Source organism: Heterodontus francisci, chromosome 2, assembly GCF_036365525.1.
Source record: "Heterodontus francisci isolate sHetFra1 chromosome 2, sHetFra1.hap1, whole genome shotgun sequence".
NCBI classification, from domain to species: domain Eukaryota; kingdom Metazoa; phylum Chordata; class Chondrichthyes; order Heterodontiformes; family Heterodontidae; genus Heterodontus; species Heterodontus francisci.
This window is the reverse complement of record NC_090372.1, coordinates 143,013,883-143,039,542: the sequence shown is the minus strand read 5'-3', so window position 1 is coordinate 143,039,542 and position 25,660 is coordinate 143,013,883. Positions and strand designations below refer to the sequence as shown.

Below are 25,660 nucleotides of genomic sequence, written 5' to 3'. Positions count from 1 at the left end.
ATCATGTACATATATCAATAGTGGTCTATCTGATTATCAAACTGTCTATCATTAGTAAAAGACATGCATTATAGTTCTGAAATACAGTTCAAATTGGCCCTAGTGGGCTGGAAAGGAATTTTCCTAAGTATTTTCCCCCCTTATTAGTCCTGGGTTTTTTCTTTTGTATTTTTTGTGTCTCCCAGGAGATTACTTGGCTGCAGAGTGGAGTGGGAAGAGGGAGGGGAATAGGAAGTATATACTCATGATGCTCTGGTCATCATGGTGTGAGGTAGGCAACTGGTCTTTTCCTGCCCATCAATTTCACATGTTTGTATTTTTCCATGAACTGTGCCATTTCTTCAGAACGAATCATATTTCCCACAGCCTTGATTTTTTTCAATTAAGTCATACCACAAAATCCATTACTTCTACTCTACATTGTGACATTTTCTTATGGACTGTTGTGGTTAGCATTGTGCTATAGTCAGTTGTCATATCAATGCTGTGACCACCTTTGCTAAAATACGATTCAAGGGCATTGACAAAGTTAGGTGCGAATGCAAGCTGGGAGGACACAAAGAGGCTGCAAAGAGATATAGACAGGTTAAGTGGGCAACAAGGTGGCAGACACAGTACAATGTGGGGAATTACGAGGTTATTCACTGTGATAGTAAGCAGGGAAAAGCAGATTTTTTTTTAAAGGCATGAAACTTTTAAATGCTGATGATCAAAGAGACGGGTGTACTTGCAGAGGGAATCCAAAGTTAGCATGCAGGTACAGCAACCAATTTGGAAGGCAAGTAGCATGTTGACCTTCATTACAAGGGGACTGTGTCACAGCAGGTGGGAAATGATAGGGATGGTTTCCCTTTTTTCACCTTTCAACTGTAGACAGCATTTTTATTAGAATGTGTTTTAAATTTTGAGCATTTTAACTGTCAATAAACAGACAAATGACAGGTTTTCTCATTGGTTTAAAGAAAGATAAATGTTTTTTAAACAATACCTGAAAATATTCGCAATGTCACTCTCACACACACACTTGAAAAGGTAGAGATTAAAAGATAGTATGTATTTAGGGCTGATGGTTTTAAAAAGAGTTTGTTGTGAAGCCTTGTTTGTTTCCCCGGTGCAGGCCTGTTTTTCCTTTTTCCGAGTTCACCAAAGTCAGACTTTGGAAAGTTTCAGGAGGGCAGATGCTTTGCTGCATCAATATGCCATCTTGATAAAGTGGTGTTTTTTCACATCTATTATTCTGGGTGAGTCTGGAGTCTGCAAAGTCACTGTTAGCTCAACTTGTTGAAAATGGGCAGCCATTAACATTTAATGGTCCATTTACATTTCTAATGCTTTCTTCAACACTTAATCAGGCATGACAATTTGTTCAGGGTTCCAGCAGTTACCATATGCATTCGCAGTACATGAGGTCACCTTGCCTCTTACATCATCTTATTTTGCAGCAAAAGGCACTTGTTTTGAGTTCAATTCATCAGTTCATCTTATAGTTCATAATTTCTCCTTTTGTTAGCATGATGAATGGAGTACAAGACTAATGAAGCTTCACTAAAATTATGTAAGGTTTTGGTGAGACTACACCTGGAGTACTGTGTCCAACGTTGCTCTAAGGAAGAATATACTTGCATTGGAGGCAATAATAGTGAAGATTCACTATCTTGCTTGCTGGGATGAGAGCTGAGTATTGGGCCGATAGTATCTGGAGCTTAGAAGAATGAGAGGTGATCCCATTGAAATGCACAAGATTCTGAAGGGCCTTGACAGGGTTGACACTCAGAAGTTGTTTCCCCTGGCTGGGGAATCTGGAATATGGGGGCACAATCTCAAAATAAGTGTCTATCATTCCAGATTTAGGGAAGAGAAATTTCTTTATTCAAATGGTTGCAAATCTTTGGAATTCTCTATCCCAGTTGGTTATGGATGCTCCACCGTTGAGTATGTTCAAGGCTAGAAAAAGATAAATCTTTGGTCTCTCAGGGAATCAAGGGGAATAGGGAGTGGGCGGGAAAGTGGAGTTGAGGCCATGATCAGCCATGAAAAGCAGAGCAGCCTCAAGGGGCTACATGGTCTATGCCTGCGCCTATTTCTTGTGTTCTTATGACTCACAGTACCCACTACATATAGTGGCCGTGCTGGTGTAATGGTGATTTGTCTCCTAAAAATTCTGGACGGCAAAACCAAGAAGGGTAGAATAAAGACACTGTCCATAACACTCTAATCCCTCGCTCAAAGTTACATCATTGCACAATTTTCCAGCTCTGCCTTGCTCACGCAAGAGTTATCAACATCTTTAAGAGGCAAGTCAAGACAATAGAACTGGAGCCTAATGAGTAAAGTCATGCACTCCTGTTATTGAGCCACTGTTCAGCACTCTCCTGATATAATCAGTGTCAAGGTCTGAGTACACTGCAGTACAGAACCACACAGCTCCATCATAACAGGTGAATAGTTAGCAGTACAAGCTGAAAGACATTCATTAAACACTTCAATTTGCCTGAAATCAGTGGAGCTTTAACAGCGAAAAGTGGAGAAGATTACATAATTAAGATAATCACACTTTAGCGAGGTGCAAAAAGCTTATTGAATTGCCCGAAATAGTGCAAGTGCCGCCTTTATAATTGACGTCTATGGCAATGGAAATTACTCGGTACAGACAGATGCCCACCCTAAGCAAGAACAGTATGGGAACTGTATTAAAAAGAGTTCAGAGAAGAAATGGCATGACTTAAGGATTTGGGGTCGTAAATTATGAACATAGATTCACAGGAATGAACTTATTTTCACTGGAATCTGGAAGATTGTGGGAGCCACACAATTCAGTCTTCAAAAGATTGAGATAACTGGACAATATAGATGCAATCAATCTATTTAACTTGGACTGTAAATGCAGAGCTAAAGAAAAAGTACAATATTAACAAAGATCATGTAAGATTGGAAGGAATTCCCCCAATCCGTTTTGTACTTAAGTAGAATAGATCCCAAAACGAAAGTTAATGCTATGCTAATTAATGCCTTTAAACAAGAGATGGATGAATAATTGACTCAGACCAGGAAGGAGCAGATAAATACAGATCGATTTGTGAGATTGCAGTGGGACGCAATGATCATTGAGCTTCTGTGACCATGGAATACAACCAAGTAAGGCAACCTATTCAAGTTGAATAATTAGGGCTTTGCATTTTCATTTTTGTTAATTTAACAAAAGATCTCCAGGAATTTCTGGGGTGTATTTTGGGCCCTTGAAAACTGCTTAAAATTTGAGGGAGGGAAATTAAGTTTGGGAAAAATCAGAAAACAAATTCACTTATCATTGAGGAAAGTTGGCCTATTTTAGTAAGGATGTCAAAGCCATGGAGATGGTCAGCAGAAAGCCAGTAAGGTGATACCAGGAGGCTTTAGTTTTCAAAGAGAAGATTAAGAAGAAATATGACAGAGTTGCTCAAAACTGAGAGCAACTTTGATAACGCAAATTGTGTAAAAACATAATCGCTGGTCAGGTGGGTCAGTAATTAAGAGGGCATAAATTTAAGACCACCACCATAAGGACTTAGGAAGAGGTTCAGAGACCGTCTTAATATCATGCAGAGATTGCTAAGACATGGACTGCTCCACCAGAAACAGTGCTGGAAGCAAAGTCCAACATAGGGTTTTAAAAGTAAAGTGCATAAAGATTTTAAAAAGTAAAAATTTATAAAGGAGATGTGACTACGTAGATACATCTTTCAAAGCTGATACTGGCGTAAGGGGCTCCTGCACTCCTGTAAAATTCTACAATGCTACTCTATGAAAGTTCAATTTTAACCATTATCCTAATTTATGCAGATTATTGATCAGTCAAACTATTATATTTACAAAATACTTGTCTTTTACAATGTTAACTTACAAAAAAAACTTGTTCTTTTTACTGAAATATCATGTGAAGCAAAGGGTTAAATTAAGACAGAATCCACAGAAAGATTACATTTAGCCGTTATGTGGCTTACATACTTGATTAAAATAATTCACCTGTCTAAAATAATCATCTCCTCAGGGGCTAAAGCATAGAATCTTTTGTGCTCAAATTTAAAAAGGCTTCCCAAGGAGTCAATACGCAAATGTACCACATTATGTGGTACTGAACCAAGCAGTCAAGTCAGTTAACCCTGATCAGCGCTGAATAAGCTGATGTCAGGCAGCACACTAATGGTCATGATATTATTGGCCTCAGCTGCTGGTTTTGTTGTGGACATACTGATCAGCACCCAGCACGGGGAGACGTGGCATAGTGGTAATGTCACTGGACTAGTAATCCAGAACCCAGGCCAATGCTCTGGGGACATGGGTTCAAATCCGACCATGGCAGATGGTAAAGTTTGAATTCAATTAATAAATCTGAAATTTAAAAAAAAGTTAATCTAATGATGACCATGAAACCATTGTCAATTGTTGCAAAAACCCATCTGGTTCACTAATGTCCTTTCGGGAAGGAAATCTGCCATCCTTACCCTCTCAGTCTCCTACACCACCCCCCTTTCTCCCACTATTCTCCTCTTCTCTGTCTCCCACTTTCCCCCCTTCTCTGTCTCCCACTATCCCCCCTTCTCTGTCTCCCACTATCCCCCCTTCTCTGTCTCCCACTCCCCCCCCCCACCTCTCCATCTTACACTCCCCACCTCTCTCTGTCTCCCACTCCCCCCCCAGTGTCTCCAATGTTCCCCGCTCTTTGTCCATCCCCCCCGTCTCTCCGTTCCCCCTATTCCTCTTTCTCTACCCCTCCCGTCTCCATTCCCCCTCTCTCTCTCTCCTCTTTCTCTGCCCCCCATCTCTCTGCCCACTCTCTCACTTTGTTCCCATTTTCTCTCTCTCTCTGTTCCCCCTTCCCCCCCTCTCTCTCTCTCAGTTGTAGTGGTTGGTCAGTTCTTTTAAAAAAGATTGCTGTCAGTTTCACAGTTGACAACTGCTGATACGAGAACAGCCAGTTCCCAACAGACTCAAAAAAAGTTAGAACCCGCCGGAAAACCCCGAGTCTGTTGGGAAATCGCTGTTCGCGATGTCAGCAGCTGAGAAACTGACAGCACAATAGTTTAAAAGTTGGTCTGACAAAGGGAAATTTCTCATCTCCAGTCACGGTGAGGATGAGGAACGGCCTCAGGTACAGTTTACATTTGCGGGCTGGATGGAAACGTTTGGTGGCCGGATCTTGGCCCGCAGGCCATATGTTTGACAACTATAATGTATGAGAACACACACATCCCTCCATACCGCTGAGTTGTGCAATATCTCTCCATTTCAAGAATATACTGGCTTTGCTATTCTTCCTGCTAGAGTGGACAAGTCCACATTTTACCACATTATATTTTTATCTGACTTCCTATTAAAAGAGTGAATTTTTTTAGGCCCAGTTACTGCTAAAGGAAAGCATCTGGGTTGCCATGGCTACATGCTCTGCATTCCTATTCCCAGCCCTAGAGTGCAAGGTTCCCAGCTCTCAAACCATAAACATCTCTCAAATTCTGCACACTTGAAGCCAGATCTCATGGTGTTTTCTCATTGTCAGAATGCTGATTAGTTTCTCTGAATCCACTAACCAGAAATGTCCAATTCCCTTCGTGAAAAACATTGCAGTCAGTTGTAACAATTGTATTTTCCATTTTTATTCCCTTAAATAGAACTCATTGTACCAGCTTTCCTTACATTCATGCCCATTGTTATGACTAAGGTGAGAGAAGTGCACTGTCTTTTCCAGTTCCACTTCTCCACAGATCACAACATTTTAAAAATGTTTACTCAGTTATTGATATGGTCAATCATATACTCTACTCTTAATCCCAGAATAAAATACACCAACCAGGTTTCTTTAATAAACAAGAAAATTAACAGTTTATTATAAAACAGGACTTATCCAGTAGGAAGCAAAGCAATAACACAGAATGAAATATGAACATTCCCTTTTAATATCCAACACACACACACAGGTTAAAGAAAAAAACATTCTCTGTAGAGGTCTTTTACAAAAAAAGACAAAAAAAGAATATTTTGGCTAAATACTTGTTAATTCTTGAAGAAAAATTATGAGATATATTGTGTCCCAAAAATAGCATACAATCTGGCATCCAAATACATGTAGACCGGTCACGGAGATCTTTTCTGGAGCAGTTATTTTTAGGCAGTGTCGAGAATTAATTTGGCAGGCTTTCCAGGAGCTTCTCAGGGGAAATGTGGCATCAGGGGTCTTAGCTCTCTCACACTGGATTCACAGGGCTTTTTCAAAGAAGTGGAGAAAGAGGAGCTGGGTGTTTCTTTCAACAGGCTACAAACCCAACTGCCTCCAAAACAGTCCACACCCTAACTGAACCAAAACAATATCCCAAAAGCAAAACATCCTGACCATCATAAATCTTGACATGTCACTTCTCTGTAAACATCTCCCCAAGCCAAGGTGTCTGTTGTTTATTGAGCTTATGGCCTGTGACATCCAGTAAAAAGGTTTGTTTTCAAACAAGAACTCCCAGTGATCCTTGCAAAAAAAAACACATCCATGGAATCTTTTCAGCTTTCCAAATGAACCAATGTCCATAATTCTAAAATACGAGTCCTCCAAAATATATTAAAAAAGCACTTTCATAACACCATACTAATGCATTTTGACAGGTAAGGGCAGCACTTAAATGACATTTAGAATTAGAATTAAAACATTACAGCGCAGTACAGGCCCTTCGGCCCTCGATGGTGTGCCGACCTGTGAAACCATCTGACCTACACTATTCCATTTTCATCCATATGTCTATCCAATGACCACTTAAATGCCCTTAAAGTTGGTGAATCTACTACTGCTGCAGGCAGGGCGTTCCACGCCCTTACTACTCTCTGAGTAAAGAAACTACCTCTCACATCTGTCCTATATCTATCACCCCTCAACTTGAAGCTATGTCCCCTCGTGTTTGCCATCACCATCCGAGGAAAAAGACGCTCACTATCCACCCTATCTAACCCTCTGATTATCTTATATGTCTCTATTAAGTCACCTCTCCTCCTCCTTCTCTCTAACGAAAACAACCTCAAGTCCCTCAGCCTTTCCTCGTAAGACCTTCCCTCCATACCAGGCAACATCCTAGTAAATCTCCTCTGCACCCTTTCCATAGCTTCCACATCCTTCCTATAATGCGGTGACCAGAACTGCACGCAATACTCCAGGTGCGGTCTCACCAGAGTTTTGTACAGCTGCAGCATGACCTCGTGGCTCCGAAACTCGATCCCCCTACTAATAAAAGCTAACACACCATATGCGTTCTTAACAGCCCTATTAACCTGGGTAGCAACCTTCAGGGATTTATGCACCTGGACACCAAGATCTCTCTGTTCATCTACACTACCAAGAATCTTCCCATTAGCCCAGTACTCTGCATTCCTGTTACTCCTTCCAAAGTGAATCACCTCACACTTTTCTGCATTAAACTCCATTTGCCATCTCTCAGCCCAGCTCTGCAGCCTATCTATGTCCCTCTGTACCCTACAACATCCTTCGGCACTATCCACAACTCCACCGACCTTAGTGTCATCCGCAAATTTACTAACCCACCCTTCTACACCCTCTTCCAGGTCATTTATAAAAATGACAAACAGCAGTGGCCCCAAAACAGATCCTTGCGGTACACCACTAGTAACTAAACTCCAGGATGAACATTTGCCATCAACCACCACCCTCTGTCTTCTTTCAGCTAGCCAATTTCTGATCCAAAGCTCTAAATCACCTTCAACCCCATACTTCCGTATTTTCTGCAATAGCCTACCGTGGGGAACCTTATCAAACGCCTTACTGAAATCCATATACACCACATCCACTGCTTTACCCTCATCCACCTGTTTGGTCACCTTCTCGAAATACTCAATAAGGTTTGTGAGGCATGACCTACCCTTCACAACACCGTGCTGACTATCACTAATGAACTTATTCTTTTCAAAATGATTATAAATCCTATCTCTTCTAACCTTTTCCAACATTTTACCCACAACTGAAGTAAGGCTCACAGGTCTATAATTACCAGGGCTGTCTCTACTCCCCTTCTTGAACAAGGGGACATTTGCTATCCTCCAGTCTTCCGGCACTATTCCTGTCGACAATGACGACATAAAGATCAAGGACAAAGGCTCTGCAATCTCCTCCCTGGCTTCCCAGAGAATCCTAGGATAAATCCCATCTGGCCCAGGGGACTTATCTATTTTCACACTTTCCAAAAGTGAGAACACCTCCTCCTTGTGAACCTCAATCCCATCTAGCCTAGTCGCCTGAATCTCAGTATTCTCAACAACATTTTCTTTCTCTACTGTAAATACTGACGCAAAATATTCATTTAACACTTCCCCTATCTCCTCTGATTCCACACACAACTTCCCACTACTATCCTTGATTGGCCCTAATACTGGAGTTGATTACTTTAACATTCAGTTGGCTTAACTACACTACAAAAAATACTGCTTTGCATGCACCTACTTCTCTTTTCCATAAATAGTCACTGTCACCAAGGGAAATAATGAAAATCAATTTATTTAGTTACAGAATTTCATAAGCATAGTAGTAATTATTTGTTCATGCTTTTAAACAGTCACTAAACCTCCTACACTGAAGGAATCCTATTACTGTCTAATGGGGGATCAAATCTATTGTAATTGTGCGTATGGCAGCATAGTACATATGAAAGTGGACTTTTAATCCAGAGGCCTGGACTAATGATTTAGACACAAGTTTAAATCGCACCATGGTGACTGGAAAATTTAAATTCAATGCTTATTAAATAAATCTGTAATAAAAAGCTGGTACAGTAATGGTGACCATGAAATTACCAGACTGTTGTAAAACGCCATCCGATTCACGAATGCCCTTTCGGGAAGGAAATCTGCTATCCTTACCTGGTCTGGCCTAAATGTTACTTCACACCCACAGAAATATGGCTGACTCTTAACTGCCTTCTGAAAGGCCCAGCAAATCATTTGTCTGTATCAAACCACTATGAAAAAGTCTAAGAATAAAACCAGCCAGCCCACCCGACATTGACCAAGGTCAGACACAATAGAGACACACCCTGGCCAGTCAATCCTGTAAAGCCCTCCTCAATAACACCTGGGGAAATAGTGAGAGCTGACCCACAGAACAATCAAGCAGCTGACGCAGTCATATTCACAGAATCATACCATTCATCCAATGTCCCAGACTCTTCTATTAGCATCCCTGGTTATGCCCTGTCCCAAAGGCAGGACAGACCCTTCAGAGGCGGCCGAACAGTGGTATAGAGTCAGGAGGGAGTGGACAAACATGGGCAAGGAAATCTTTTGCTGACTATTAGCTACCACACTCCCTCAGCTGATGAATCAGTACACCTCCATGTTAAACATCACCTAGAAGAGGAACTAGGGATAGCAAGGGCACAGAATGTCCTCTGGGTGTCTAAAGTGTCCATCACCAAGATTGGCTCAGTAGCACTACAACTGACCAAGCTGGCTGAGTCCTGAAGGACATATCTGCCAGACAGGGCCTGCAGCAGGTGGAGAGAAAACCAACAGGAGGGAAAAAACCTACTTGACCTCGTCCTCATGAATCTACCTGTCACAGATGCATTTATCCATGACAGTATTGGTAGAAGTGACCACCACACAGTCCTTGTGGAGACAGCCTCATCTTCACACTGAGGACTCTTTCTATCATGTTGTGCGGCACTATTGCTGTGCTAAATGGAATAGATGCAGAACAGATCTAGCAGTTCAAAACTGGGCATCAATGAGGTGCTGGAGTCCATCAACAGCAGCAGCAGCAGAACGGTATTCCACCACAACCTGTAACCTCATAGCCCAGCACATCCCTCATCCCACCATTACCATCAAGCCAGGGGAGCAACCTTGGCTCAAAAGTGTAGAAGAGCATGCAAGGTACAGCACATTATGTACCTAGAAATGAGATGTCAACCTGGTGAAGCTACAACACAGGACCACATGCATGCTAAACAGTGGAAGCAGCACATGTTATAGACAGACCTAAGCAGTCCCACAACCAATGGATCAGATCAAAACTCTGCAGCCCTGCTGAATCCAGTCATGAATGGTGGTGGACAAGTAAACAACTAATGGGAGGAAGAGGAGCCATGAACATCCCAATCCTCAATGAGTACGGAGTCCAGAGCGCGAATGCAGAAGACAAGGCTGAAGCATCTGCAACCAGCTTAACTTAAGAACATAAGAAATAGGAGCAGAAGTAGGCCATATGACCCCTCAAGCCAACTCCGCCATTCAAGGTGATCATGGCTGGTCTGATCTTGGCCTGAACTCCACTTCTGTGCTAATTCCCCATAACCTTGACTCCTTTACAGTTCAAATGTTCAGCCAGAAATGCCAAGTGCTCCATCTTGGCCTTTTCCTGAGATATCCACCATCACAAAAGCCAGTCTTCAACCAATTCAATTCACTCCATGTGATATCAACAAATGAGTGAACATACTGGGTATAGCAAAGAGAATGCCTGCCAAAATCCCAGCTGTGGTGTTGAAGACTTGCGTTCAAAAACTAGCTGCACCTCTAGCCAAGCTGTTCCAGTACAGCTACAAGACTGGTATCGACCTGATAATGTGGAAAATTGTCCACGTATGTCCTACCCACAAAAAGCAGGGCAAATGCAATCCAGCCAATTGGCAACCCATCAGTCTACTCTCAAGCATCAGTAAAGTGAGGGAAGATGGTGTCCACACTGCTATCAAGCAGCACTTACTCACCAAAGCTCAGTTCAGATTCCTCCAGGACCACTCGGCTCCAGAATTCATTATATCTTTGGTCTAAACATGGACAATAAAGCTGAATTCCAGAGGTGAGATGAAAGTGACTGCCTGTGACATCAAAACAGCAATTGACCGAGTGTGGCATCAAGGAGCCCTACAAAAATTGAAGTCAATGGGAATCAGGGAAAAAGTCTCCACTGGTTGGAGTTATACCTAGCACAAAGGAAGATGGCTGTGGTTGTTGGAGGCCAATCATCTTAGCTCAGGATATTGCTACAGGGGTTCCTCAGGGTAGTGTCCTAGGCAAAACAATTTTCAGCTGCTTCATCACTGACCCTCCCTGCATCATAAGGTCAGAAGTGGGGATGTTTGCTGATGATTCCAGTGTTCCATTCCATTCACAACTCCTCAGATAATGAAGCAGTTCATGCCCGGATGCAGCATGGCCTGGACAACATTCAGGCTGATAAGTGGCAAGTGACATTCACATCACACAAATGCCAGGCAATGACCATCTCCGACATGAGAGCGTGTCTAACCACCTCCCCTTGACATTCAACTGCATTATCACTGCTGAATCCCCCATCACTATTCTGGGGGTTACCACTGACCAAAAATTTCACTGAGCAGCCACATAAATACTGTGGCAAACAGCAAATCAGAGGCTGCATATTCTGCAGCAAGTAACTCACCTCCCGACTCCCCAAAGCCTGTCTGCCACCTACAAAGCTCACGTAAGGAGTTTGCTCGAATACTCTCCACTTGGCTGGATGAGTGCAGCTCAACCAACCTCAAGGAGGTCAGCACCATCTAGGACAAAGCTACCTGCTTGATTGGCAACCCATCCACCACCAGCGCACCGTGGCTACAGTGTGTACCATATACAAGGTGCACCGCAGCAATTCTCCCAGACTTGTTCAACAGCACCTTCCATATTCATAACCTCGATCATGTGGAACGACAGGGCAGCAGATGCATGGGAACACCATGACTTGGAAATATGTCACCATTCTTTCACCACTGGGTCAAAATCCTGGAAGTCCTGACCTAACAGCACTCAGGGTGTAATTACACTTCACGGACAGCAGGGGTTCAGAAGGCAACTCACCAACTTCTCAAGGGTAATTAGCGATGGGCAATAAATGCTGGCCTTTCCAGTGATACCCACATCCAATGAACGCATATAAAAAATGTAAAAAAAAAGTCAGTTTTGATCACACGGGAACTTTATGTTTGGACATTATCTAACCACCTTTTTGTGACTATTAATTTGTCACTTCAATAGCTTGAAAGAAACCAGGTTTTCACCAAAGCTCCGAAGTAAATTTCTCTCTGCACCCTTATGGATACTTTCATGAAAGCAGCATCTAGCAAATTAAGTGTCCATAAAGAATCAATTCTTGAAGTTTAACTTAATACTGCAACAAGTTGAAAGTTTATATAAAAAAGTGCTTCCTCTGAAGAGTTTTGATCTTTTGAAATGTTTATGAAACTTTTACAATTTAATTTTTTTTAAACCAGTAATGTACTCAGGCAGCTTCCAACAATCCCCATAAACAACTAATGACGATTATCTAAATCCTGGTAATATAGCTCTCATTTAATATAGAACTGCTTATCTCCTTGAAATTAAGTTAAGCTTTATTTACTATCTTAGCATCTAGCATTCCAAGATTTTATAGCAGAAGAAACTGGCACACTTTATTTTGCTCAATTTCTGCATTACAATAAAAATATGCAAATCTTTAGAAAGGGTTCTGCAGCTTCTCCTGAATGTAAAATATTGTATTCCTACTAATGGTAGTGGGTATTGTGTGTAAGCGAAAAATATTATCAAGGTTATCTTTCGATACAGTACATTCAAAACAGTGCTTCGGAAGGGAGTTGGTATCCAAAGTCTGAAACATCACTTGCCACGAGGATCCTCTTCTTTTTTCTTTGTGACATGGCTTCAGACACTGCTATTGGTATTAGTTTCTCTCAGAACTGGAAGAGGGCTGTGTGAAATTAACTTAGGCAATCTTTGTTCAGTTCCGAATGAGGCACGGTCCATTCTACGACAATGTCTATAATTCAGCACTAAATCGAGATTTAAGGAGAAGACCTTCACAGGGCAAGAAACTCGCAATAAAAGCAACCTCAACAGTACTATGCACATCCCAAGAACAAAAACACACTGGCAATCTGCCTTGTCAAAGGCACAAACAGGAGTACAAGTGGAATATCAAAATATCACTAATGTATTTGGGGGACGATAATCTGAGATGCAAGTATTATACAACAGTGGGGTCTGCAGACTTTCCAATAAGTCTGTGAAATAATGTGAAATGAGAGCTGGGAAGCAGGAGTGGAGTGTGGCCACCACATCTGCAGCACAGAGTGAGCTAGCTGTCTCACCTAGGAGGGGAGCATGCAAGGATAGACACTGCAGGGAGATGTAGGCGCACCCATCAAATACCTGTTTTATTTAAAGCATTATTGAAACACTCTTCACATGCAATACTTTCATATAATGAGAATTATACAGTACTATAATTTAGATGGGTCTGTGATTAATACTCCATTTGAAAAGGGACCCTTCATCCAAAAAGGTTTGAGACCAATTGTTGTCGGAGAACAGCCCTTGTGGACGCTGGATGGCAAAAGGTTCCACCTTGGCAAAAAAAAATCATTTTGCAATTTGTTCAGTTTCATTTTCCTTGTTTTAACCCATTACTTCCCTTCTCTGTTTTTTCCTTTACATATTCATCTCTTTTTTTCTTGTTCATTCATGCTTATTTTATTGTTCCATTCCTTAGGCTTTTTTCAAAATTGTTTTAGTTGTTAAAGCCTTCACATTTTAAAACTTTACATAATGGCATCTGTTTGTAACTGATGTTAAGTATGAGGTACTTTTCAATGATGTTCTCAACTTGTACACTTCTCCCCCTCACCCATCATTAGACACAGTTTCTTGCTCCTAACTAGATATTCATGCGGCTGTTTAGTTCCAGGGTGTGCCGAAAAATAATCAACTTGTCCATTCCCATGCAGCAAGGCTTATGTAAGCTGCCATTTTTACAAAGGACATAAAAAAGCTCGGTGGTACTTATACATTAAATTTCTAGCTTCCACTGGTAGGATTCTATCTTCTACACTTTTCTGTCTTCCTTTTAAAACAACTTCAAGGAAACTGAACATCAGGCAGTTTTTATAATAAGTGACCGATTCACAGTGCAAGTTCTACACCTGGGTGGCAAGTTAAAAACCTACCCCACTATGCTTTTATGACCTGTGCTGTTCCTGTACAAGTGCTTAACATACTCATACTAAATTCCTTGCGCATATTTTTACTGTAGTCATTAACCCATATAAAATAGCAAGGTTACATCAGATGGTTTTAAACAAAATAGAGCACATAGGAATTTAGTAATTTGAGCTTGTGCGTGGAAATGTACAAAATATAATCCGTACAGTGCACAATTTGGTTTTGAGTTGACAGTGTTACTTTCAGAAGGTTTTGGGACAAAGGACTAAAACCTTCACTATGATTAGCAAAAGTTTCTGCACCACCTTTTGAATTGTATGCTTTATTTTATATTGCCTCCCCATTGTTCTTCCTATCAAAATGTATCCCTTCATACGTTATTATAATCTTGAGGACCTCGACAGGTCACCACTTCACTTCAGCCCTAGTGAAGAAAGTCCTCATTTTTCTTCATAACTGCAACCTCTCATAGCTGGTAACATCCCAATGAATCTACATTGCACCTTTACTATTACTTTTACATTTGTCCTAAAATGGACTGGGAAAAACTGCACACAATTCACCAACTGCAACAAATTGGGACATTCAGCCATTGATAAAAAAAAGCTTCACTCTACAAAGGGAAGAAAGTTATAACTTATTTGAAGTAAAACGTAATGGCACAGGTTAGACGCAGGTCAGAATATTTTAAGTCAATGAATATTTCAAATTTTATTTTTATAGTGAGCTTGAATGTTTGGTTTAAAAACAATTTTGAAAACCTATCTGGTCCAGAGTTATTTGAAGCAACTCTAAACATTGCAAGTCCGCATAATACCTCTAGCCCTTGTTCCTTTACTTTCTGAAGTAGTATCTGTAAGCACTTTGTGAAGTCAGTGAGGTCTTGATCCAGTGTATCAATGATTTCACACTGCTAGAAAAATAAATGGAGAGATTATTGGAGACAGAGAAATAGATTAATATCCTATATATTTCACCTCCACAATTAACTACAATAATAAACTCTTCCATGGGTAGTAGCATCCAAGGCAAATGGCAAATAAAAGCAAAATACTGCAGATGCTGGAAATCTGAAAAAAAAAGCAGGAAGTGCTGGCAATACTCAGCAGGTCAGGCAGCATCTGAGGACAGAAGCAGAGTTAACGTTTCAGGTCTGTGACCTTTCATCAGGACTCGCAAAGGTGAGAAAAGAGTTAGGTTTTATGCAAGTGAAGGGGGGTGGCGCAGTTGGTGGGGAAGAGAGCAAAAGGGAAGATTTGTGATCGGGCAGAGGGCCAGAGAGATTAAATAACAAAGCTGTCCTGGGACAAAGGCAAAGACTGTGCTAATGCTTGTGGTGAAAGACAAAGGATTCATCCAGAGAGATTGTTAATAGCAGAATAATGAGCAGCTCTGACTACATGAAAAACAGGCACATGGTTAAAAATTAAAATTAAATTAAAAATACAAAAATATTTTTAAAAGGCCATTCATGCTCTGAAGTTATTGAACTCAATGTTCAATCCGCAAGGCTGTAGAGTGCCTGATCAAAAGATCAAGTGCTGCTCCTCAAGCTTGGTTGATGTTCACTGGAACAGGCCAAGGACAGAAATATGTGCATGAGAGCCGGGGTGGGGGGGTGAGGAGGTATTGAAATGGCAAGCGACTGGAAACTCAGGATCAGCTTTCGGACTGAGGGAAGGTGTTCTGCAAAGTGGTCACCCAATCTGCATTTGGTCTCCCCAATGTAGAGGAGACCACATCGTGAGTAGCAAATACAGAACACTAAATTGAAAGTATAAGTAAATTGCTGCTTCACCTGGAATGAGTATTTGGAGCCTTGAATGGTGAGCTGAGAAAAGAGCAGGTATTGCACCTCCTGCGATTGCAATGGGAAGGTGCCGTGGGAAGGGGACAAGGTGTCGGGGATGATGGAGGAGTGGACCAGGCTGTCGCGGAGGGAACGATCCCTTCGGAATGCTGACAGAGGAGGGTAAGGGAAGATGTGTTTGATGGTGGCATCATGCTGGAGGTAGCAGAAATGACGGAGGATGATCCTTTGGATATGGAGGCTGGTGGGGTGGAAAGTGAGGACAAGGGGGGAGGAGAAAGGGTGAGGGCAGAAGTGTGGGAAATAGGTCAGGCACAGTTGAGGGCCCTGTCAACAGCAGTGGCGGGGTGGGGGAGGGGGGCGAATCCTCAGTTGAGGGAAACGGAAGGTATGTCAGAAGCGCTGTTGTGGAAGGTTGCATCATCAGAACGGATGCGCCAGAGATGGAGAAACTGGGAGAATGGAATGGAGTCCTTACAGGAAACAGGGTGTGAGGAAGTGTAGTCAAGGTAGCCGTGGGAGTCAGTGGGCTTACAATGAATATTAGTAGACAGCCTATCCCCAGAGATGGAGACAGAGAGGTTGAGGAAGGGAAGGGAAGGGAAATGTTGGAAATAGACCATGTAAAGATGAGAAAAGGGTGGAAATTGGAACCAAAGTTGAAGAAGTTTTCCAGTTTGGGAAAGAGCAGGAAGCGGCACCGATACAGTCATCAACGTACCGAAAAAATAGGCGAGGGAGAGGGCCTGTGTAGGACTGGAACAAGGAATTTTTGACATATCCCACAAAAAGACAGGCATAACCAGGACACATGCGGGTATCTATAGCAACACCTTTTATTTGAAGTAAGCAAGTGGAGTTGAAGAAGTTGTTCAATGTAAAAACAAGAACAAGGTGAAGCAGTAATTTACTTGTATTTCCTTCCGTTTAGTATACTGCATTTGCTGCTCACAATGTAGTCTCTACATTGGAGAGACCAAATGCAGATTGGGTGACCGCATTGCAGAACACCTCTGCTCAGTCCGAAGCATGGGCGTTTGCCATTTCAACACCACTCCCACCACCCTGGCTCTCATGTACATATTTCTGTCCTTGGCCTGCTCCAGTGTTCCAGTGAACATCAACGCAAGCTCGAGGAGCAGCACCTGATCTTTCAATCAGGCACTCTACAGCCTTGCAGACTGAACATTGAGTTCAATAATTTCAAATCATTACTGGCCTTTATTTTTAAACCATGTGCCTTTTTTTCATGTAGACAGAGCTGCTCATTATTCTGCTGTTAACACTCTCTCTGGACTAATGCTTTGTCTTTCAAAACACGCTCTTTGCCTTTGTCCCAGGACAGCTTTGTTATTTAATCTCTGCTGTGTTCTGCCTTATCACATATCTCACCTTTTGTTCTCTTCCTCACCAACCACTCCCAACCTCCTTCACTTGCTTAAAACTTAACTCTTCTCTAACCTTTTCCAGTTCTGATGAAAGGTCACAGACCTGAAACGTTAACTCTGCTTCTCTGTGCACAGATGCTGCCTGACCTATTTCCAGCACTTTCTGTTTTTATTTAATAAATGGGAAATTACCTTTCAGGCAGGTCAGTAGCAGGACCAGGCAAGCCCAGATGTTTTCCCACAATCAATCAATTGCATTTAGATTATCCCATAGGCAGCCTTCATCACCTGCTACTAACAGGTTATCCAGCAAAACTGGCAGAAGCCTAACAGTTGATCTGTCTTACTTGCATAAAGTCCTATTTCACAGGAAGACCTAGAGAAGGAAGGTCAGGGAGGTGGAGTGAGAAAAGCATTCTCTGCCTCAACTTTTCCAAATATAAATTACAAAACAATAAGATATGGGCCGAGTTGAAATCTGGGTCAATTTTGGGTGGATTGGCAAGGGTGTTAGAAACTCACCCATTGCTCGAGAAATGAAGTCCAAGGTATTTTAACTGCCATGGCTTGCTTAAATCGTGCTGGCTGGCATCCCTTCTGTTTTGCGTTGCAGCGGAACATCAAGCAGCCTGGGGCCGCCCAATAAGAGCAGATAAATAGTGGGATCAGTTCCCGAGGCCTCCCATGGGTGTCCTCTGATCAGGAAGGTTGGGGGTGGGGGATGGTGTTGGTAGAGTCCAGGACAAGAGAAGCCTAAGCCTTTCTTGTGGCCCGGAGAAGTACTTAGCCCCAAAAGGAAAGTTATAAAACGTGAACAAAACTTAGCTTTTTGGCTTCTTCTGCTTCCCCACCAGATTTTCATGCAGGCTGCCAAGTTAAAAGTGCAGTCAGATCTGATGACATCATTGGGACCCAAAACTCATGGACAAAAAATAATCCTGACCCGCTTTGGGAAGATGTCCTTACTGAATATTTGGTTAAGCAGGTTAAAATCTCAACCAGGCAGCTGTGAGCGTCTCTTCCGCCAGACTCAGCAATGATATTTTTCCATCCTGTCTACATCACCCCACCTCGCGAACATCCAGTCCCAGTACCCTCATACATCAGGTCTCATACCAGAAACTACCTTCACCCAAAGCATTAATCTCCATCTTCCACCCAGACCAGCCTCAATCAAACCTGGTCCCAATGAACACTGAGCCTGATCTCCTCAACTCACAAATATTTTGTGGATCATTCATTAGTAAAATAAATAAACAAGGGATAAAACAAAGTGGGAACCTAAAAACTCTGATTAGAAATATTTCTGATCCTATTGGATCAGACACTATGGGGAGATGGTGGTGCAGTGTTAATATTACTGAATAATCCAAAGGCCCAGGTTAATGCTCTGGGGACACAGGTTCAAATCCCACAATGACAGCTGGTGGAATTTAAATTCAATTAATAAAAATCTGGAATTGAAAGCGAGTCTCAGGAATGGTGCCACAAAATTACCAAATGTCATAAAAACCCATCTGATTCACTAATCCCCTTTAGGGAAGGTAATCTGCCGTCTTTACCTGGTCTGGCCTACGTATGACTCCAGACCAACAGCAACATGATTGAATTAACTGTCCTCTGAAATGGCCAACAAAGCTTGCCAGCGATGCCACATCCCATGAAAGAATAAAAAAAACTATTGTTGACTAATGCATTGACTCAGATCTTGTTCTCTCTATAGATTCCCATGTTCCTTCCAGAGGCAGTTGTTGGTCCACAGACCAATGGTTTGATCTGCACTGAAGCCACTATACTTAAGTACAAATATAACAAATCAGTTGAAAAAAAATCAAAAATTACAACATGCAGCAACTTAGTAACTGTAAGCAACAGGTCTCTGAAATGCTTATAACTTGCAAACTCAATGATAAAAATGTGCTCCATTGTCTGAATCCTAATTTTTCTTGTTTCATCACACTGAGAAGATAATTACCACTGTATACAAGTCTTTATTGGGATCTATGAATCTTTCCACTTCAAAAGTAATTGCACCATGCCTTCAAAAAATAATTTATACTTTTTCTAAAGCAGTTGAGCATTCGAGTCTCAAGTCACTAATGGGAAAAATACAAATTTCTATGGCATATGATGCAATTTAGAGGGGAGGCGGTGGCATAGTGGTATTGTCACTGGACGAGTAACCCAGAGACCCAGGGTATTGCTCCGGGGACATGGGTTCAAATCCCACCACAGCAGAAGGTGGAATTTGAATTCAATTAATAAATCTGGAATTTAATGCTAGTCTAATGATGGCCATGGTCGATTGTTGTAAAAACCCATCTGGCTCACTAATGTCCTTTAGGGAATGAAATCTGCTGTCCTTACCCGGTCTGGCCTATATGAGACTCCAGACCCACAGAAATGTGGTTGACTCTCACATGCACTCTGAAATGGCCTAGCAAACCACTCAGTTGTATCTAACCGCTACGAAGCCAATAAAAAGGAATGAAACCGGACGGACCACCCGGCATTGACCTCGGCACCGGAAACGACAACGACAAACCCAGCCCTGTTGACCTGCAAAGTCCTCCTCACTAACATCTGGGGGCTTGTGCCAAAGTTGGGAGAGCTGTCCCACAGATTAGTCAAGCAACAGCCTGACATAGTCATACTCACGGAATTATAACTGACAGACAGTGTCCCAGACACTGCCATCACCATCCCCGGGTATATCCTGTCCCACCGGCAGAACAGACCCAGCAGAGGTGGCGGCACAGTGGTATACAGTAGGGAGGGAGTTGCCCTGTGAATCCTCAACATCGACTCTGGACCCCATGAAGTCTCATGGCACCAGGTCAAACATAGACAAGGAAACCTCCTGCTGATTACCACGTAACGCCCTCCCTCAGCTGATGAGTCAGTACTCCTCCAAGTTGAACAGCACTTGCGGAAGCACTGAGGGTGGCAAGGGCACAGAATGTACTCAGGGGGGGGACTTCAATGTCCATCACCAAGAGTGGCTTGGTAGCATCACTACTGACCGAGCTGGCTGAGTCCTAAAGGATATATCTGCTAGACTGGGTATGCAGCAGGTGGTGAGGGAACCAAGAGGGGAAAACATACTTGACCTCGCCCTCACCAATCTGCCTGCCGCAGATGCATCTGTTCATGACAGTATTGGTAGGAGTGACCACCGCACAGTCGTTGTGGAGACCAAGTCTCGCATTCACATTGAGGATACCCTCCTTCATGTTGTGTGGCACTACCACCATGCTCAATGGGATAGATTTCGAACAGATCTAGCAATGCAAAACTGGGCATCCATGAGATGCTGTGGGCCATCAGCTGCAGCAGAATTGTACTCAACTACAATCTGTAACCTCATGGCCCAGCATATCCGCCACTCTACCATTACCATCAAGCCAGGAGACCAACCGTGGTTCAATGAAGATTGCAGGAGGACATGCCAGGAGCAGCACCAGACATATCTCTAAATGAGGTGTCAACCTGGTGAAGCTGCAACGCAGGACTACTTGCATGCCAAACTGCATGAGCAGCATGTGATAGACAGAGCTAAGCGATCTCATAACCAACACGTCAGATCTAAGCTCTGCAGTCCTGCCACATCCAGCCGTGAATGGTGTTGGACAATTAAACAACCAACTGGAGGAGGTGGCTCCACAAATATCCCCATCCTCAATGATGGAGGAGCCCAGTACATCAGTGCGCAAGATAAGGCTGAAGAATTTGCAACAATCTTCAGCCAGAAGTGCTGAGTTGATGACCCATCTCGGCCCCCTCCTGAAGTCCCCAGCATCACAGATGCCAGACTTCAGCCAATTCGATTCACTCTGCGTGATATCAAGCAACGACTGAAGGCACTGGATACTACAAAGGCTATGGGCCCTGACAATATTCCAGCAATAGTACTGAAGACCTGTGTTCCAGAACTTGCCGTGCCCCTAGCCAAGCTGTTCCAGTACAGCTACAACACTGGCATCTACCCTGCAATGTGGAAAGTTGCCCAGGTATGTCCTGTACACAAAAAGCAGGACAAGTCCAACCCGGCCAATTACCGCCCCATCAGCCTACTCTCAATCATCAGTAAAGTGATGGAAGGTGTCATCAACAGTGCCATCAAGCGACACTTGCTTAGCAATAACCTGCTCAGTGATGCCCAGTTTGCGTTCCGCCAGGGCCACTCAGCTCCTGACCTCATTACAGCCTTGGTTCAAACATGGACAAAACAGCTGAACTCAAGAGGTGAGGTGAGAGTGACTGCCCTTGACATCAGGGCAGTATTTGACCGAGTATGGCATCAAGGAGCCCAAGCAAAACTGAGGTCAATGGGAATCAGTGGGAAAACCCTCCACTGGTTGGAGTCATACCTAGCGCAAAGGAAGATGGTTGTGGTTGTTGGAGGTCAATCATCTCAGCTCCAGGACATCACTGTAGGAGTTCCTCAGGGTAGCGTCCTAGGCCCATCCATCTTCAGCTGCTTCATCAATGACCTTTCTTCAATCATAAGTTCAGAAGTGGGGATGTTGGCTCTTGATTGCACAATGTTCAACACCATTCGCGACTCCTCAGATACTGAAGCAGTCCGTGTAGAAATGCAGCAAGACTTGGACAACATCCAGGCTTGGGCTGATAAGGGGCAAGTAACATTCATGCCATACAAGTGCCAAGCAATGACCATATCCAACAAGAGAGAATCTAACCATCTCCCCTTGACATTTAATGGCATTACCATCGCTGAATCTCCCACTATCAACATCCTAGGGACTACCATTGACCAGAAACTGAACTGTAGTAGCCATATAAATACCGTGGCTACAAGAGCAGGTCAGAGGCTAGGAATCCTGCAGCGAGTAACTCACCTCCTGACTCCCCAAAGCCTGTCCACCATCTACAAAGGCCAAGTCAGGAGTGTGATGGAATACTCTCCACTTGCCTGGATGGGTGCAGCTCCAGCGACACTCAAGAAGCTCGACACCATCCAGGCAAAGCAGCCCGCTTGATTGGCACCCACCCACAAACATTCATTCTCTCCACCACTGACGCACAGTGGCAGCAGTGTGTACCATCGACAAGATGCACTGCAGCAATGCACCAAGGCTCCTTAGACAGCACCGTCCAAGCCCGCGACCTTTACCAACTAGAAGAACAAGGGCAGCAAATGCATGGGGACACCACCACCTGCAAGCTCCCCTCCAAGTCACACACCATCCTGACCTGGAACTATATCGCCACTCCTTCACTGTCGCTGGGTCAAAATCCTGGAACTCCCTTCCTAACAGCACTGTGGGTATACCTACCCCAGATGGACTGCCACGGTTCACAAAGGTAGCTCACCGCCACCTTCTCAAGGGCAATTAGGGATGGGCAATAAATGCTGGCCTGGCCAGCGATGCCCACATCCCATGAATGAATAAAAAGAAAAATTCTATCACAGGAACATGCTTAAATATGACACAGATTTGTAGAAGATGGTTTCCATTTCTCTGATCCTGGAAGCAAGATTTATATGAAATAATAAAGCTTGGTTCAGTAGTCTATTCATGAAAATAAAATAGAACAAACCATTTAACAATAACCATTAAAGAGCAACATTCATGGCAAATGAAATACATTAATCATGCATCACCTGTTTTCATAATTCTTCAAAATAAGTAGTTATAAATCCAGCCAGATTTCAGTAAGAGCAGTCAAACGTTTAGGGGGCATTTAAAAAAAAAACTTGCATTTTCATGACTTGGGACTGTCAAAACCGTGCCACAGCCAATGAATTACTTTTTGAAATGCAGTAGCTGTTGTTTTATAAGCAAGCAGGATCCCGCAAACAGCAATGAAGTTTAATGACCAGTTAATCTGTATCGGTGACATTGGTTGAGGGATGAATGTTGGTCAGTGCACTCATAAAACTCACTGTTCCCTTTTAAACAAGTATCATGAATCAACATCCACCTGAATAAGTAGATAGTTTCATCCAGAAAACAGCATCTCAACAATGCAGACATTCTTCCTATTGCACTGAAGTATGAGCACAGTAAAGGCCTGCTCAAGTCACAAAAAAAAAACCCGACCTGAACCACATCGGACCCGAGCTCGACCTGGCCCGAGTCCCTCCATTTTCCCCCCCGAGCTCAACCCGACCACCGCAATGTTCTCTTTACTTACCTTCCGATTCCCAATCTTCAGGAAGCTGCAGTATGAGCATGATGATGTCATGGAGACGCTCACTGCGCATACTCAAGAGATTCCCTGCTTGACATCCCATGCTCGCAGCTCAGTTAAGTTTTTTTCCTTTATACACTTAGCTGCAATTCTTACTGTGTGTATCCGACCCGGACCGACCCGAGCATGAAGGCCGGACTTGAAAGAGCGGCCTGACCCAATCCGAACCCGACACATGTCGTTGGTGTCCTGTCAGTTCAGGTCAGGTAGCAGGACTTTAGAGCACAGGCTACATGCTCAAGTCTAAGAATGGGGCTTGAATCTACAACCTTCTGCCTCAAAGGCAAGAATGTTACGAACAGAACCAAGCTAGTACATTTACACTGCAAAATTGGTATTGATTCAAAGTGATTATAACTCTACAACGATTCAGTCTGGAATCAGAGCTCAACCTGAGCTCAGAATGAGTTAAGTTGAGATTCTCTGGAGGTGGTAGTCATACTGCACAGAATGTAACTCTCGGGTGGTGTAAAACATGGTCTACAAGTGCTAAAGTGCTTTGGATCTCTTGGGAGCTTTTTAAACCTACATCACATCAATTTAAACAATAAAGTGAGCAGGGATTCTCCCCTCCTCACTCTCTAAAGAAAGACACAAAGATTTTTATCAAATTAGGGCCTTTCATCGCCTCTGGTCATCTCAATTAAGTACTTTTGTATAAACTTAATATTTAAATTTCTAATTGTTGGAAAAAAGCTTTTGTGCATATATTGTATATCCAGTCATGAGCAGAGCTCTTCCTGAACAGGACAGCCAAGTCGGAGCCAAACAGGATTCTTCCTGGTTGGAATGTGAACTTCAGCAGCTGGTCCCAGACCAATGGCTGCAGTGCAAATGCGTCCGTATCAGGATAGCGTAACTGGTAAGTTCAACTCAGGAAATGGAAAGTTTGAACACTTAGGGAATGTTATAGTTAATAAATACAACATTAAGGGTAATCTAGGTTTAAATACAGTTCCAACACAAATCACTACTTTCTTCTTTGGGCTGGCACTGAGCTATAGCACGTTGGTACCCCAACAGTGTCTGCCAGAGATAGGACAGGCATGGGTTTAAACCGAACATAATGACAGATGAGCTACAGATCTCAATCATGCCACCAAATAAAGGCAGCAATCACAAAGCAGGCAATTCTCACCGGAGGTATGGAAACAGTTGAAAGGTCACCAAGGACAGCTCTCATACATGTACTAATAATTGGTTTCAGAGCAGTACTGGCAGAAACTTGGCAACAGAATGCATGTCCTTTCATCCATGGATGACAGCTACAAGAAAAAGCACATAAAAATGTGGAAGCAGAGAAATTCTTTCAACTGCTCAATAAAATACAGCTAAAATGTTGCATGCTGGTCAGGTTTTTATGCCAATTATTTGGAGAAGAAAGGACTGAAATCAAAGTGAATATTTGAAACACTGAAGTGGCATAATCATCCCATTACTGCAGGTCACATTTGGACCAAGTTCCATCAACACCAGAAAACTTCACAGTTGTTTATAAGAGTACACATGTAATTTAGGTCGCTAGGTGCAGTAGAACAGTGGTTATGTTACTGCCTAGTAATCAAGAGACATGAGTTCAAATCCCACCCATGGCAGTTCAGTTAATTAAACAAACATGGAATTAAAGAGATAGCAGCAGTCATGGTGACCATGAATCTTCTAGAAAAAAAAATCGATCTAATTCACTACTGCCCTTTAGGGAAGGAATTTTGCCACCCTTACTCAGTCTGAACTATATGTGACTCCAGACCCTGCCTTCTGAAATGGCCAAGCAAGCCACTCAGTTATATTAAAGACACAACAAAAAAGTATAGTATGAATAAAAACGGACCACCGAGCATTAATCTAGGCACCGAACACGACAAAGACGCACAAAGCCCAGTCAACCCTACAAAGTCCTCCTCACTAACATTTGGGGACTTGTGTCAAAATTGGAAAAGCCGTGTTCACAACTAACTTCCTTTGTGCTAGTTATGACTCCAGCCAGTAAGGAATTTTCCCCCCTTTCACTCTGACTTCAGTTTTACTCTTGCTTCCTGATACCACACTTGGCCAAATGCTATCTTGATGCTTTACAACCTGACAGACTCGCACACAGAAACACAAGTTTCAGCCAACATCCTAGCCTACTCCAATACTGGGTATATCCTATCCCACTGACAGGTCAGACCCAAAGGTGGCAGCCAGTGATATATAGACAGCAACATTGGCATCTGCCCAATAAAGCAGAAAATTACCCAGATATGTCCAGTCCACAAAA

General features: G+C 42.9%; 1 protein-coding gene across 9 annotated transcripts in view; it reads right to left on the bottom strand.

Annotated features, from left to right (window-relative positions):
* Window positions 1-25,660, bottom strand: part of tpk1 (thiamin pyrophosphokinase 1) — a 439,182-nt gene that overhangs the window by 188,235 nt on the left and 225,287 nt on the right. For 6 of the 9 annotated variants that reach the window (XM_068011462.1, XM_068011453.1, XM_068011470.1 and 3 more), the window contains one exon: window positions 14,801-14,896. The exons of 1 other annotated variant lie outside the window; for it this stretch is intronic. In XM_068011462.1, the coding sequence (XP_067867563.1) occupies window positions 14,801-14,896 (96 nt within the window). The remainder of the gene's footprint in view (window positions 1-14,800; window positions 14,897-25,660) is intronic. 2 more of the 9 variants (XM_068011480.1, XM_068011528.1) reach the window with 1 other exon arrangement.